Raw genomic sequence first — 15,260 nt, forward strand, 5'->3', positions numbered from 1 at the left:
ACCCAGTGGCCTGGGACAATTTCACCCCTGTGCTGGGTGCCTATAAGGCAGTTCTTCCCACCCCTCCTCACAAGCACAGAGTCTGAGATAGAAATGGCTTGTTTAATGACCATAACCTACCCCAAGGTTACAGTGACAGATGCAGTGTATCTAAGCAAATAAGAGACAAACCCCCTTCACCCAGATACCATCCTCATATGCAGTAGAACCCAGTCTCTTGCTGGGGCTCTTGGCCCTTTTCCACACACACAATTACAGGGTGTACCTTCTGCGGTGCAGTCCCAGGGCAGTACTAGCTGTCCACTTGTCTGCAGCCTCCCCTTGCTGCCACCAGCCGCCCACCGGTTGCTGTTGGCCGCCGCCGCTCCTACCAGCCTCCTGCCAGTCGCCGCCGTCGCTCCCAACCCCACTGTTTGTGATCACCCTGAGGAAGAACCCTGTGATTTCAGCTCTGTGTAGTCCCAGCTGCCACTATGTGATGTCAGCTCTTAGTATCTCTATCAAAACAAAAAGCAGTCAAGTAGATAAGCTTTTATAGGCCTGTCCCACAAAAGCTCACCTAATAAACCATTTTGCTGGTCTTTAAAGTACTATTTGACTGCTTTTTGTTTTGACAGCATATAGAGCAGTACAACTTCCTCTCTGTTAACAGCTCTAGCATGTGGCTTCCCAAACACCCTACTAACCAGAGCTTATTTTCCAACAGGAAAGGAAGATTAATCAAGCCAGTCTTACAGCTACATAGCCAAAGCATAGGCAGAACCAAGGTACTCAGCAAGGTGACTCAACCACTATTCATCTCCACTTCCTTTACAATGCTTTAAACCAGGGAGCCCTGTGTAATCAATGTCTTACACAACTATGGCGACTGCCCTGTCCCCCACAACAACCCAGAGCATTGGTGAGATCTCACAACTCCCACATTAAGTGTCAGCTTAAATTGTGATTTTACAACTACATGTTTACAATAGACCAAATCTCATGGCTTACTTGCTACCCATTAGGCTTTGCCTGAAAAAGGTATCACACATGCACACCTTTGCATTCTTATGCAAATGATCTCTAGGAGACACATTCCTCCCAGCCTCAGTATCACACCTGCAGCCCTTTGCATTCTTATGCAGATGACCTCTGGGAGACACATTCCTCCCAGCCTTCAGCAGCATTGCTTTCCTTCTGCCACATTCCCTACATAACAAAAAAAGAAAGAACAGGGTTAGAGCAAAAAATGGTTAAAGCAATACTTTACACACGTCAGCGCCAGCTGTGGATGCAGGTCAGTGTTGCTCTATGCTGATTCTTGAAGGTCTCGGAAAGTGCACCCCATAAGGGATGAGATTCCAGGTTACATATTTTCAGGTACTGGAGAACAGTAGATCTAGCTGGCTGGGGTCAGCGTGCTGGAACATGGTTCCTTGGAACAGGGACAAAAGGCTTCCTCTCTGAAGATGGACACTGCTAGGCCCCTTCTATAGTCTTTTCCCTGTGGAGGGAACAAGCCCTTTCTTCTTCCCACAGGCCCCTGAGGATCAATGTCAACTGACCCAGGTGAGCCGCTGTCGCCAAATGCCATTGGTCACTGGCTTTGCTAGCACGGCCCAGTCCTTTACATGGCAGGTGGAATGGATGCCTGGGCATCTGATTTCAATTCCTTTCTCAGCCCCAAGTCACCTGATCCAATTGGCTGTATTGCATTGACCAGTCCCAGATTTGTGAGATGTGGACTGGATGCCCGGGCATCGGCTTTCCATCCCATTGTTTAGCCCATTGTCCTGGCTGGGGCTGAGTTCACACCTCCCGTTGTGAAACTGAGCATTCCTAGTACAACTACAGAGCTAAACCCCATAAGTCCACCTGCAAACCTGGTACAGACATTTCTGTAGCACACACAGATCCAGGGCATCCTTGGCTTGCATGAGACTCCTCACTCGGCCCCCAGCACACGCGTGGGGCCACCAGATACACTGGACACACTAAATGGCTTCCGTACCTAACATAAAAGTCCTGCCACGTGACAACCAGACTACAGACTGTGGCGATCACCTCTGGCATCGCTCTAGCTGCCTGCCCTGAGGGGGCTCTGCAGGGCTTTTGTTTGCCCTGGGGCCGGAGCAGAGGCAGGTGGAGACCGTGGGCTTGGAGCTGGGCTGGCCAGAGCCCATTTCACAGGTCAGCTGGCCACAGAGCCCAGCTCACCCTGGCTAGGGCCAGCGATGGCTCTGAACAGCTGGCCAGGGAGGCACCACACAGCTGGCAGGACACACTCAGAGAGCCAAGGTCAGCACCCCTGGGAGAGCCGGAGCACATCCCCCGGGGGAAGGGCCCTGGCCTGTCTCATGTGGGTGAACTATCGACACTGGCTGAGGCTGTGGCCTTCTGAGGGGCCCAGCAGCAGCTGAAGGTGTCACCATCCAGCTCCTGGGTAAGGTATCGGAGGGGTAGCCGTGTTAGTCTGGATCTGTAACAGCAACAAATGGTCCTGTGGCACCTTATAGACTAACGGAAAAGTTTTGAGCATGAGCTTGTGTGAGCACAGACTCACTTCATCAGATGCTGGGTAAAGTGAGCCAGGGGCTTGTCATGCTGTTCCCTGAGGCCAGGGCTCATAACACAAGAGGCACCCATGAACCTCCAGAACGTAGCCCCAGCCCCCACGACCCCATGGACATGTTTTTTCCTGGGAGTCACACAGCTCTCTCCAACGCCTCCCCCACATTTATCCTGGGGTCTTGCTGGCTGCGTGCAGCTGCTGCCTTTCCCTGGCACTGAGGAGGTGTATTTTGAGCAAGGGAATGTGAGGTGTGAGCTGCTCTCCTCTCCCTGGCAGGTATCAAACCGGGAGCTCTCCCCAGGAAGTGATAATGAGAGAAGCAGGCACAGCAGGAACATGTTAAAAGCTGAGCCAGGCTCCAGATGCTGCCAAAAAGACACTTCTCCACCTGTACCCTTCCCACAGCACAGAGGGGTCTCCCGCTGTGACAGTGCTGGCTGGAGGGCCTGAAGTCTCGGGGGCATTGCCAGCGCTCCCACTGGAAGCAGGACCACAGCCATGTGTGCAGCAAGGCAAAAATGGTCCCACAAGTGATTTATTCACTGAAAAACGCGGCTCCAGTCAACCTGAGTCGAGCTGCAAACGTGACCCGCTTGGTCTGGCTGGGAAAAGGCTGGTCAAGGCCAGTTTGAGAACAGTACAAAAGGGCCCAGGCAGAACCTCAGAACTGTGGCTAGGCTGCTGCCCAGCATGGTTCCAATCCACACTGGAGCAGCGCCTTGACCAGAGGCTCCCCGCATGCCCCCAGGTGAGCGGCACAGCCACTGTGACTGCTGGCTGCAGGCTACTTAGGACTCAGTCTCTCCCACAGAAGCTGGTCTCCTTGGTACAAATACTAGGCAGCCCTTGGCAAGCGCTGGAACAATTTCTACAGCGGAGGCGCTGAGAGCTGTTGAACCCAGCCGGAAAGCCCGTATGGAACAGAAATCACTAAGACGGCAGCCTCCTGCCCCCCACCCCGGTTCCAGCACATGTGGTCCCTGGGGCATGCAAATGAGAGCAATGCTGGGGCTCCAAGTACGTCGGTGGGCTGCAGGAGACGGGAACTCACAACTACCTGCCTGCTCAGCAGGTTTCAACCCTGCCTCCAACTTGGCAGGTGGGTGCCTCATCATCCGGCTGTGGAAATGCAGCTTCTCCCCTTTTGGCCCCATGAATTTTCATGCGCTAATGTCAAGCAGACCAGGTACAGCAGGCGAGACTGAGCGCCTCACTCCAGCCTCCTCTAGTGTCCTGGTGGGGCCGTGCCAGAGGGGTTAGCTGAGCCCAGGCCTGCCAACAGGGGGTGGGGGGCAAAGCGGGCAGCTGCCCTGGAGCCTGGCAATTTAAAAGGGCCCAGGGCTCCCAGCTGCCACATTACAGCAGAGACTGCAGCAATATTTGGTGCTAACAGATACAACAGGTATATAACAGGGCTTCCATAGCCAATATAAAAATCCAGGCACGTGACAGCAGGCAAACAACTAAACAAACTCAGCGGTAGGGTCAGGGGCAGGGGCGACCAGGGGGCAAGCTGCTGGGGGAAAGCAGAGGGTGGGGGGTTCCCAGCCAAAGGCAGCTGGCACAGGGTGGCCAAGTCCAGGGTGCACCCACAAGTGCTTGTGGGGCAGTCCCTGATGCACTGCTGCTCAAAAGACTCCCAAGTGAGCGGACGTGGCCGCCGGCCCCCCTGAGGGGCAGAGACAGTCCAGTTGGTGAGCTGGGGTGGTGGTGGAAGGATGGGAGGCAGTTGGCCTGTGGGAAGGGCTCCCTGCCTCTCCCGCAGCCCCTCTCAGCAACAAAAGTTCCTACCACCACCCCAGAAACAGCCAACAAAATCACTAACCCCCTCCGCAGGCTCAGGGACAGCGTGGTCTTCAGTCCCTTGGCAGGGGCACAGGTAGTGAATTGGGGCAGCAGCAGTGAGGGGACCGTGGCAGGCTGGGTGGGGGGGGGCGGGGCTCTGCTAACGGTGGTAGTGGTTGTGGGATCCCCTCTCCTCTCCCTGTCCCCCCAGCAGCAGCAGGCATGGCGGGGGGGAGAAGGTGGCCAGCAGGCAGGCAGCAGATGGGTCATCCCCAGGGGCCGCAGGAGGACACCCTCCAGCAGGGAGCACCCTTCAGGCGCGGGGGATAGCGCGGACAGCAGCAGGCAGAGCCCCGGGCAGCGCTGGGGGGGGACTGGAAGCAGGGGCGGGGGCTGGCCCCGTGCAGTGCTGGGGAGGGCCGGGAGCAGACGGGGGGTGGGCTAGCCCCGGGCAGTGCTGGGGGGGGCCGGGAGCAGACGGGGGGTGGGCTGGCCCTGGGCAGCGCTGAGGGGGGCCGGGAGCAGAGGGTGGGAGGCTAGCCCCGGGCAGCGCTGGGCGGGGCCGGGAGCAGAGGGTGGGAGGCTAGCCCCGGGCAGCGCTGGGGGGGGCCGGGAGCAGACGGGGGGTGGGCTGGCCCTGGGCAGCGCTGAGGGGGGCCGGGAGCAGAGGGGGGTGGGCTAGCCCCGGGCAGCGCTGGGGGGGGCCGGGAGCAGAGGGTGGGAGGCTAGCCCCGGGCAGCGCTGGGGGGGGCCGGGAGCGGGGGGGGGGGCTAGCCCCGGGCAGCGCTGGGGGGGGCCGGGAGCGGGGGGGGGGCCTAGCCCCGGGCAGCGCTGGGGGGGGGGGCCGGGAGCGGGGGGAGGGGCTAGCCCCGGGCAGCGCTGGGGGGGAGCTGGGAGCGGGGGGAGGGGGGGGCTGGCCCCGGGCAGCGATGAGGGGGGCCGGGAGCGGGGGCTGGCCCCGGGCAGCGCTGAGGGGGGCCGGGAGCAGAGGGGGGGGGGCTAGCCCCGGGCAGCGCTGAGGGGGGCCGGGAGCAGAGGGGGGGGGGCCAGCCCCGTGCAGCGCTGGGGGGGGGCCGGGAGTGGGGGAGGCTGGCCCCGGGCAGCGCTGAGGGCGGCCGGGAGGGGGCCCAGAGCACCCTGCTTAGGCCGGCAGCACCCGCAGCCCCGCCCCAGCAGGTGTCACCCCCCGGCAGCCGGGCAGGGAGGCCGCGGCAGGTTCCCAGGGCGGGGCGGGAACGGGGACGCGCCACGCGGACTGCGGAGGGACCCGGCGGGGCCTCCGCAGCAGAGCCCGCGGCCGGCCTGGCGCACGAGGGGACATCCCCGCTGCTGGGGCCGGGCCGGGCCGCGTGGGGAAAGTGACGCCCCAGCAGGCAGGTCCGTGCGCCCCCCGCCCCGCCCTGCGGGGGGCCGCTAAGAGAACTACCGCTCCCGGCGTGCCTTGCGGCGCCGGGGCCACGCCCACGCGGCGGCCCAGCCAATCAGAAGCGGGTCCGGCGGCCGGCCGTTGCCGGGCCATTTGAACGGCGGAAGCGGCGGGCGCGGGTCCCGCTCCGAGGTAAGAGCCGCGGCCGTTCCACCCCCCCTCCCCCCCCCCAACGGCCGCCCTGGCCCTGCCCCGCCCCCTCCGGCCGCGGGCTGTGCCCGGACAGAGCCGCCCGTCCAGCCCCTCCCCTCCCCTCCCCTCCCCCCCGGGGCTGGCGCCGGCGCTCGGCGCTCGCGGGGTCTCGGTGGCGCTCAGGCTGCTCCCGCCTGGCGCCTTCTCCCCTCCGCGGGCGCGACTGGCGGGGGTGTGCCCCCCCCCCCGCCCCCGCTCCCGCTCCCGCTCCGTGACGCCGCCGCCCCGAGCGTTCAGCCGGCTCGTTACAGCCCCTCGTGCGCCCGGAGCTGGGCCCGGCCCGGCCTCTTATATACCTGCCTCTTGCCTGCTGAAAATATCTCCCTGGAACCTCCCACCCCTTTACCCTAATTCCCCTGAGCTCACGGGAATAAGGGGACTTCGAAGCAGGCGGGGCCCTTTCGAAAAGCAGCCGCGTCGGGACGCGCCGCGCGGCTGCGAGGAGCGTCAATTTCGAAGCGCCGCTGCCGCCCGCGTGCTAATGAGGCGCTGAATATGCATTTCAGCGCTTCACTAGCAAACTTCGAAACTTCGAAGTTTGGGGCACGTGTGACACAGCCTAGATGGGATCGCTCGGTAATTACTCTGTTCTGTTCATTTCCCCTGAAGCATCTAGCCAAGCCACTGCTGCAAGATAGACTGCATGCTAGGTGGGCGGCTGGTCAGACCCAGCGTGGCTGTTGAATGAAATGAACTGGCAGTTGTCACTCCAGTGTTTGGACTGATGACCCTGTGTACAAAACATTGTAACTGGCAGTGCTAACTTCCTTGGCATCAATAGTCACAGCAGAAAGACCAAGAACTAACCCTTCCTCCCCTAGGACACCCTGGCTGCGTCTACACGTGCACGCTACTTCGAAGTAGCGGCAGTAACTTCGAAATAGCGCCCGTCACGTCTACACGTGTTGGGCGCTATTTCGAAGTTGAAATCGACGTTAGGCGGCGAGACGTCGAAGTCGCTAACCCCATGAGCGGATGGGAATAGCGCCCTACTTCGACGTTCAACATCGAAGTAGGGACGTGTAGACGATCCGCGTCCCGCAACATCGAAATAGCGGGGTCCTCCATGGCGGCCATCAGCTGGGGGGTTGAGAGATACTCTCTCTCCAGCCCTTGCGGGGCTCTGTGGTCACCGTGGGCAGCAGCCCTTAGCCCAGGGCTTCTGGCTGCTGCTGCTGCAGCTGGGGGTCCGTGCTGCATATACAGGGTCTGCAACTAGTTGTTGGCTCTGTGTATCTTGCACTGTTTAATGAAAGTGTGTCTGGGAGGGGCCCTTTAAGGGAGCGGCTTGCTGTTGAGTCCGCCCCGTGACCCTGTGTGCAGCTGTGCCTGGCTCCCTTATTTCGATGTGTGCTACTTTGCCGTGTAGACGTTCCCTCGTTGTGCCTATTTCGATGTTGGGCTGAGCAACGTCGAAGTTGAACATCGACGTTGCCAGCCCTGGAGGACGTGTAGACGTTATTCATCGAAATAGCCTATTTCGATGTCGCAACATCGAAATAAGCTATTTCGAAGTTGGGTGCACGTGTAGACGTAGCCCCTGTGATGGTTAAGCACCAGTGGCGGTGATGGGGTGGCAGGGGCATGTAGGAGTAGGCCGGATTTCCATGGTTTGCTGCTGCAGATAGGCTTTGGTTTCCGGGGCTGTACATTTGGCATTTAGAGCATTACGCTGTGTGTGAACAGCAAATGGGTGAAATAATGGGGTCTGTTGTCCTGAGAAGAGGGTTTGTTCCCTTGGTTGTTGCTTATTTGCCTCCATTTGTCTTGCCAGACTGCCTTGTGTGTTGGAAGGATGTGACTCCAGTTTCGTGTTGTGCTCCTGACCGTGGCTTCCGTTCCGTTTGGCTGCAGTGCTCACCGACTGAAGCTGCTGTGGGATCATGGTGTCAGTCGCGCCCGCAGAGGAGGGCAATGTGGCAGTGGTGGTGCGGGTACGGCCCCAGAATCAACAAGAGCGGGAAGGGAGCCTCCATGCTGTGGTGCAGGTGATCAATGACACCATGTTGGTGTTTGACCCCGAGGAACCCCGTCTATCCGGAGTGTTTGCAGGCTTCCGGGGGCAGGAGGCCCCCAAGCGGAAGGGCAAGGACCTGAAGTTTGTGTTTGACAGAGTGTTTGGTGAGAGTGCCACACAAGAGGCGGTGTTCCAGCACACAACACAGGAGATCCTGGACGGGGTGCTGAATGGCTACAACTGCTCTGGTAAGGAGCCTGGCTGGAACCTTTTGTCTGCCTGCTGCATATGGACTTAGCTGAACACATGGCAGGTTATATGTGCAGCAAAGCTAGTCGCAGGCCATTGCTCAGGGTTCGGGCTGACTGTCTACCATGGAGGGCAGAGCAGGAGTCTGTCGCATCCAGCACAGTAATTTGCAGGAAGCTGCAGCACATGGAAGAGGCACTTCCACTCTCATTCATTCCGTTTTCCCCAACAGAACCACCTCTCTGCTGCTGACTCCGCACACCGAAACTTTAGCAACTTACTTGATGCCTGAGACAGGATACCAGACTAGCCTGGCTCAGGAGACAGGGTTGGGGAACCTTTTTTCAGTTGGGAGTTGCTGACCCACAGAAAAATCAATTGGGAGCCACTCGCAGGTGGAAAGCAAAATTAATTAAAAAAAAAAACAAAAAAACTTCTAATGGCCGTAGCCTCCAAGTAATAAGGGGGAAGCAAAGAGACGCTCATCTCACTTGTGCAGCTCCGGGGGCTAGAGTTCTCCAGCCCCTTTGCAGCGGGGAAAGGCTCTTCTAGACCTGGGTCCCCAGCAGGTTTAGTGGGACCCTCTAGACTCTGGGGTGGGGCCAAAAGTGAGAGGTTCAGTGTGTGGAGGGAGCTGCCGGGGAGCAGGCCGGGGCATGGGGGGACAGGAGCAGACAGGAGGTGTGGGATCTGGACAGGACAGAGGGTGTAAAAGGAGCCTGGGGGGTCTAGGTGGGACTGAGGGTGCAGGAGTGGGGTGGGGAAGCGGGGCCTGGGCTAGGAAGGTAATAGAGTATGCAGTTACATGGCTAAATGAGGGGCATTGCAGCCCTGCCCCACCTCCACCCCTCCCCCAGTAAACAGGGAATGGCTGGCTCCACCTCTGTCCCTGCTTGCACTGGGATCAGGCAGGTTCCCCCACTGCCACGCTGCATTTACAAGGCTGACACACACACAGGCTGGCTCAGCAATGCAGAGTGTCAGGGGAAGAGCCTGATCCCTAGGGCGGGAACAGAAGCTGAGCCAGTCTGTGTGCCAGTTCAGCCTTTTAAATGCGGAGCAGCGGATGGGGGGGGGTCAACAGTAACCAACAGAGATTTGGCAGTTAGCCAGTTACGAGATTACTGGCTGTTTAACACCGCTAGTCAGCTGGGGAGAGAGTACAGAGGGGAACGGGGGGGTGGCGGCAGAGTCAGGGCAGGAGATGGGGACGCCCACCTGGCGCCCACCTCCCAAGTGGGGCACAGGTGGCTCCATGCTACCGTGCACTGACAGGCCCCACCCACCCCCCTCCCATTGGCCTAGTCCAACGACTTCAGTCTCCTCTCCCACTAACAATACGTTAGACTTCTAACGCATGTTCTTAAAGGTCTCAGCAGTACTTTGCCCAAGGAGAGCATGATGAGAGAGAGCCATAACACACCTCAACAAGAGCCAGAAATAGAGCCTAGGACAGGGTTCAGCAACCAAAGTAACAAGTGGGTAAAAAACTCAGAAATTCAAGACCTGCAGTGCATGTGAATATGAGATGGTCCTTAATGCATACCATCAAACCAGACTTTTTGTAGCCACTATTTTAAGAACAGCGCACGCACAATGATTTGTAATGCGATAACATGTTTACTTCAGGACCTTCACAAACTTTTTATGTATTCTATTTCCTCACACCTTACGTGAGTTCGTACCACTGTCTTCCCGACTTTCACTCCCGAGCCCACATGCTCTCTGGAGGACACTGGGGGAGTTAGCCAGTGTTTTGAGATCACATATCATTCGCTATTTAGATGTGAGTTGTTCATTTTTGGGCTTTTAGATTTTCACCATTTATTGAAAGTGATCAGGGTTTTGTTTTGTTTTTAAAGTCCTTCAAGAGCTACATGCTCCAGTCTCGAGAACTCCTTTCTGTTCTTACTGCCCCCTCATGGCTGACTTTCGGAGCTGCCCTCATGTCTTCATGTCAAAGAGGAGCTCCATGTTTGGTGGGACCAGCCAAAGATGGAAAAATTAAAATATTCTTCTTTGATTTATAGGCCAAGTTTTGCAGAACTCTGCTGAGTGGCATTTAAGCATCAGGTTACTAAATGAGCCCCTGAACTCCAGAACCGCTGTAGTGCTGCTATTTGCATAAGACTATATTTAAAAAAAAAAAAATTCAGGCACATAGGGCAAGGGAGAAGAATCAAGTGAGTGGTTACATTACCTGCTTCACCAGTTTTTAGATATGGCTCGCTTGCAGGGCTGTTCACTGCGGTCTACAGGATCACAGAACTGACCAGGCCTGATCCTCTGTTGCAGGGGTGGGGAATCTACCTACAGCCCATGGGCTGAATTGCCACTGCTGGGACAGGGAGCCCCAAGCCTCGTGGCCCAGATCAAGGCAAACTGCTCTGCTTGGTCACATCTGGCCCATAGGCTCTGCCTGGCAGAGGGAGGGAAGCGGCTCTGCATTGGGAACAGCAGCAGGGAAATTGTCCCCTTTTCTGATGTGTCAAAATTGCAAAAAGGATGTTGAAAGATTACAAAGGGTTCAGGGATGGCTAGAAGAAGGAATCAAAACGTGGAAAATCAGCTTTCTAGTAAAAGATTTAGGAAGCTTAGTCTTGTTACTTTATTAAAGAAAAGTTTGGAGATGACTTGCTCATGTCTGTAAGTGTTTAAATGGAGAGCAAATTGCTAATATCGGATGGCTCTGTAATCTAGCAGACCAACCACAACAAAATCCATGGCTGAAAGCTGATGCTGCATAAAGCAGACTAGCCAATAAGTGTGAATTTCCACCAATGAGGGTAATTAACCATTGAAACAATCTCTAGTGATGGGGCTGATTCCTTGTAAACAGGACATCTGAATCAAGACAGAGCATTCACACTTAAAAACCCAGCATGCTCTGGCTGAGCCCTGAAGGGCTTGATGCAGGTGTTCTTGGGTGAAATTCTCTGGGCTGTATCCAGGAGGATAGACCAGATTTTAGTGGGCTTTGCTGGCCATTGAGGTTCTAACACAGCAGTGTCCAATAGTAATTGATGGATTGCCGCACTTGTGGTTGTATTTGGCACGTGGCCACCCCTGCCCCCCCCGCAGACTGACCATGGTGACTCACCAGAGCCAACACCTGAGCCGTGCAGGAGCCGTGCTGGGACCGGAGCCGCTGCCACCATGCACTGGTCCCACCAGTGAGGAGCTGCATTTAAAGGCTCCAGAGCCCAGAACCACCACAGCATGGTGTCCTGTTTGCCGCCTGAACATGTTGGACACCGGGTGTCTAACTTCTGTTGTCTTTCTCTTTCCAGTGTTCGCCTATGGTGCAACAGGTGCAGGGAAAACCTATACCATGCTGGGCTCAGAGAACAGCCCAGGCATCATGTACCTCACCATGGTGGAGCTTTATAAGAGGATTGAGGCGAGGAAGGAGGAGAAAAGCTGTGAGGTGCTCATCTCCTACCAGGAGGTACAGTGTGTCTGACACCACCCCGGCTGCCTTCCCTCTGCTACCACCTTAAGTAGGAGTGGTGTGGTAATGAGGAATCCATGGCTCCATCCCCACAGGCTGCTGGCAAGCCGCTGAGGTTGCACAGTGCTACGCCACTGACTAGTGGGAAGGAAGTTCTGTGTCTGTTTTTCCTACTTGCTCTTTGCTGTCCAGTCACTGCTTCGCACACCCTCTACAATGTCCCTCCCCGGCCTGCCCTGACACATCAGGGAGGGAAATTTTCCCATGTGAGGTCCCTTCTCCCTTGGCTGCTCCAGAGCCTAGCACAACGTGTTGTATCTAATCCCACCAGCCTTGTGGGAGCGGAGTCTCTGGGAAGTCCCCAGGCTGTGCTCTTAGATGACCCGTAAACAGGGGTTTGTCCCTGGCTCGGTGTGAACGGGAGCATGTCTCTGTGCTGCTCTTCCCCACCTGTGACCTGGCAACGCGTCTCTGCCTCACAAGCAGGATTGAAGCGTGTGAGCTTTGGGAGGCTAAGTGCTTGTCTAGCCCTCTGCGACGCCCAGTGAAGGGGGCTCGCAAAGGGCAGTGGCGTGGGAGACAGCCATCTAACCTGTGCTGAGCACGCTTTCTTGGTGAAGCCTTTCCTGAGAACCAGCCCTTTCTCCCTAGGAAGAACATTTCTAACTGGTTTGACCTCAGCTCTCTTCCCTCCTGCACTCGACTATGCAGGGTCACTAGCTAGGCCATTTACTCTTGATTCCTTGTTCTAGGTGTACAACGAGCAGATTCATGATCTCTTGGAGCCGAAGGGCCCTCTAGCAATCAGGGAGGACCCAGAGAAAGGGGTGGTGGTACAGGGTCTCTCCTTCCATCAGGTATGTATAAGAGTTCTATACAGCAAAAGAGCGCCCTGACTGGGCTCAGCTACAGGGCTAACTGGCTTCTCTAAAGGAAAACCAGAGGAGTCACGTTGCTTGAACCCTTCCCGCTGTTTCTGAAGAGCAGCGTGGCAGGAAGTCTGCAATGGTTCCCAGGGATACCCAGGTTGTGAGGCACCCTGCTACCACCCACCTAGAGCAGGAGGAAGTCCTGTGTGTTGCTGTCATGTTCATCACCACCACCAGCGCCTGACAGGCTTCTGCTGGCCCTGCTCATTCATGAGAAGACGCATCTCAGGCCCCAAACGCTCCCAGTATGTCTCTGAAAGAGCCCTGGAGACCCTGGGCACGCTCAGAATTTTCAGATCCCTCTTCCCTTAAGAGCTTAGTTCCACAGCTTACCCGTTACACAGCACTCGGATGCCTGTTGTTAAAGGAGGCTATTAATGTGGGAACATGGCAGAATGAGAACGATGACTAGCCCAGACTCAAATCAGAGTGTAGAATATGTACGAATTATGGAGCAGGTCGTACTGGTGGGGGAGTGGGGTCATTTGTGCCAGAAGGCGTAGAATCACAGTATCAATCTTAAATGAATCGACCTGTACCACAAGATCGCTCTGGGTAGAAACTCCCTGTTTGAGCAGTGCAAGTCTAGCAGTACAACTAGCCTGCTGACCACAGGGTTTGTGAACTACTCAGGAAGATTAGAGGCTACAAAGGCAGAAAATGGAATACTAATAAGACGGGAGGTTCCACCTGTCTTCCTGTTGACTGGGTCTATCACCTCAGGGTGAATCCAGAGAGACAATTTTAAGACGCAGCAAATGACTGCTGTTTGGAGCAGCTAGCTCTGGAACCCACGAGGGGAAAAGAAAATCTTTGGTTTGTCCTAAGCCAATCACAGGATTTGGTGCAAAAGTTGAACCTAGCTGAACCATTTAGTAATGGTGACCATAAAGAAATTAAATTTAACATCAGTGGGTCATGGGGTGTGCCAAAGAAATGCACCACTAAGGCTGTGTCTACACTAGCTCCCGACTTCAAAGGGAGCATGGTAAGTAGGGTGTTGGGAGATTACTAATGAAATGCTGCGGTGCATATGCAGCACTTCATTAAGCTAATTCCTCCCCATGGTAACTTTGAAGTGCTGGCTTGCGTGTAGCCACAGCTAACCCACCAATACTTCGAAGTGCCCGGGCTACTTCAAAGACCTTTACTCCTCAAAATTTGAAGTTTGCCACTTTGAAGTTGCCGCGGGGGAGAATTAGCTTAATGAAATGCTGCATATGCACCATAGCACTTCATTAGTAAGCTCCCGACACCTTATTTACCATGCTCCCTTTGAAGTTGGGAACTAGTGTAGACACAGCCTATAACAAGTAACTTCAAAAAGGAAAACTACACAAAAATGAACAGGCTAGATAAATGGAAATTTAAAAAGATCAGCCAGAAGCGTGAAGTGTCTGCAAACTGCATGAAGACTTTAAAACATAGCTGTTCACACTAAATGTATATTCATAAATAATATCCAAAAAACCCAGTAAAAGAACAAAAAGAAACCCCCGTGGTTAAGTAAAGGAGATGGTTAGAAGCAAAAAGACCTCCTTTAAAAATTGGAAATCAAATCCTAGTGAGGAAAGTAGGCAGGAGCATAAACTCTGGTAAACTGGGAGCAAAAGCAGGCTAAGAAATGTAAAGATCTAAAGACACAAAACTGAAGATTTAAAAAAAAAAAAAAAAGTGTATTAGAAGCTGGCAGCCACTGTATGAGTGTGATGCGACAGGAAGCACTCAAGACAAGGCCATTGTGGAGAAGCTAAATGAATTCTTTGCTTTGCTTTTTTCTGCAGGTACTGTGGAGAGGCCATCACCTTGAAGCCATTAGTTTTAGCTGATAAATCAGAAGAACTGGGCCAAATGGGTGGGTCAATAGAAGAGGAGGTTTTGGAACAACTGAGTAATTAGACAGCGGCAGCCATTCATTTGAGTTGTGAAGGAACTTAAATATGAAATTGCAGAATGACTAACCTATGTAACCTATTGCTTAAATCAGCTTCTGTGCCAGAGGACTGGAGTTTTAGCTAATGTAAGGCTGACTTTTGAAAATCTTTCCAGTGGTGACCCTGGTAACTACAGGCTGGTAGGCCTAATATCCATACCAGGCCAATTGTTTGAAAGGAAAGGAAAGTTCAAAGTGACGATACGTAGAAGAATGCCTGACTCGTGTAATGGGAAATACCTCACCAATCTACTAGAATTGTTTGAGTGCCAACAAGCACATAGACAAAAGTGATCCAGTGGGTGCGGTGTGTGGGTGTGGACTTTCAGAAAGCCTCTGACAAGGTCATAAAAATGGCCATGCTAGGTCAGTTCAGAGGTCCATCTAGCCAAGTATTCTGTCTTCCAGTAATGGCTGATACCCAGTGCCCCAGAGGGAATGAACAGACCAGGCAATCACCAAGTGATCCATCTACTGTTGCTCATTCCCAGCTTCTGACAACAAAGGCTAGGGTCCCTATTCCTGGCCAGCCTGGCTAATAACCATTGAGCGACCTGTCCTCCCTGTATTTATCTAGCTCTTTCTTGAGCCCTGTTATAGTCTTAGCTTTCACAACAGCCTCTGGCAAGGAGTTCCACAGGTTGACTGTGTGCTGTGTGTTTGTTTTTAACCTGCTGCCTATTAATTTCATTTGGTGACTCCTAGTTATTGTGTTATGACTTTTCCCTGTTTACTTTCTCCACACCAATAGTGATTCTGTAGATCTCTGACATATCCTCATTTAGTC

The 15,260-nt window shown here is 54.9% G+C and overlaps 1 protein-coding gene across 1 annotated transcript in view; it reads left to right on the forward strand.

Annotated features, from left to right (window-relative positions):
* Positions 1–5,835: 5,835 nt before the first annotated feature.
* Positions 5,836–15,260, forward strand: part of KIF18B (kinesin family member 18B) — a 43,125-nt gene continuing 33,700 nt past the window's right edge. Inside the window, exons 1-4 of the mRNA XM_074978916.1 lie at positions 5,836–5,894; positions 7,729–8,159; positions 11,451–11,608; positions 12,364–12,468. Coding sequence (XP_074835017.1) covers positions 7,838–8,159; positions 11,451–11,608; positions 12,364–12,468 — 585 coding nt within the window. The 5' untranslated portion in view covers positions 5,836–5,894; positions 7,729–7,837. The remainder of the gene's footprint in view (positions 5,895–7,728; positions 8,160–11,450; positions 11,609–12,363; positions 12,469–15,260) is intronic.

This window comes from Carettochelys insculpta, chromosome 28 (genome assembly GCF_033958435.1).
Source record: "Carettochelys insculpta isolate YL-2023 chromosome 28, ASM3395843v1, whole genome shotgun sequence".
Lineage (NCBI taxonomy): Eukaryota > Metazoa > Chordata > Testudines > Carettochelyidae > Carettochelys > Carettochelys insculpta.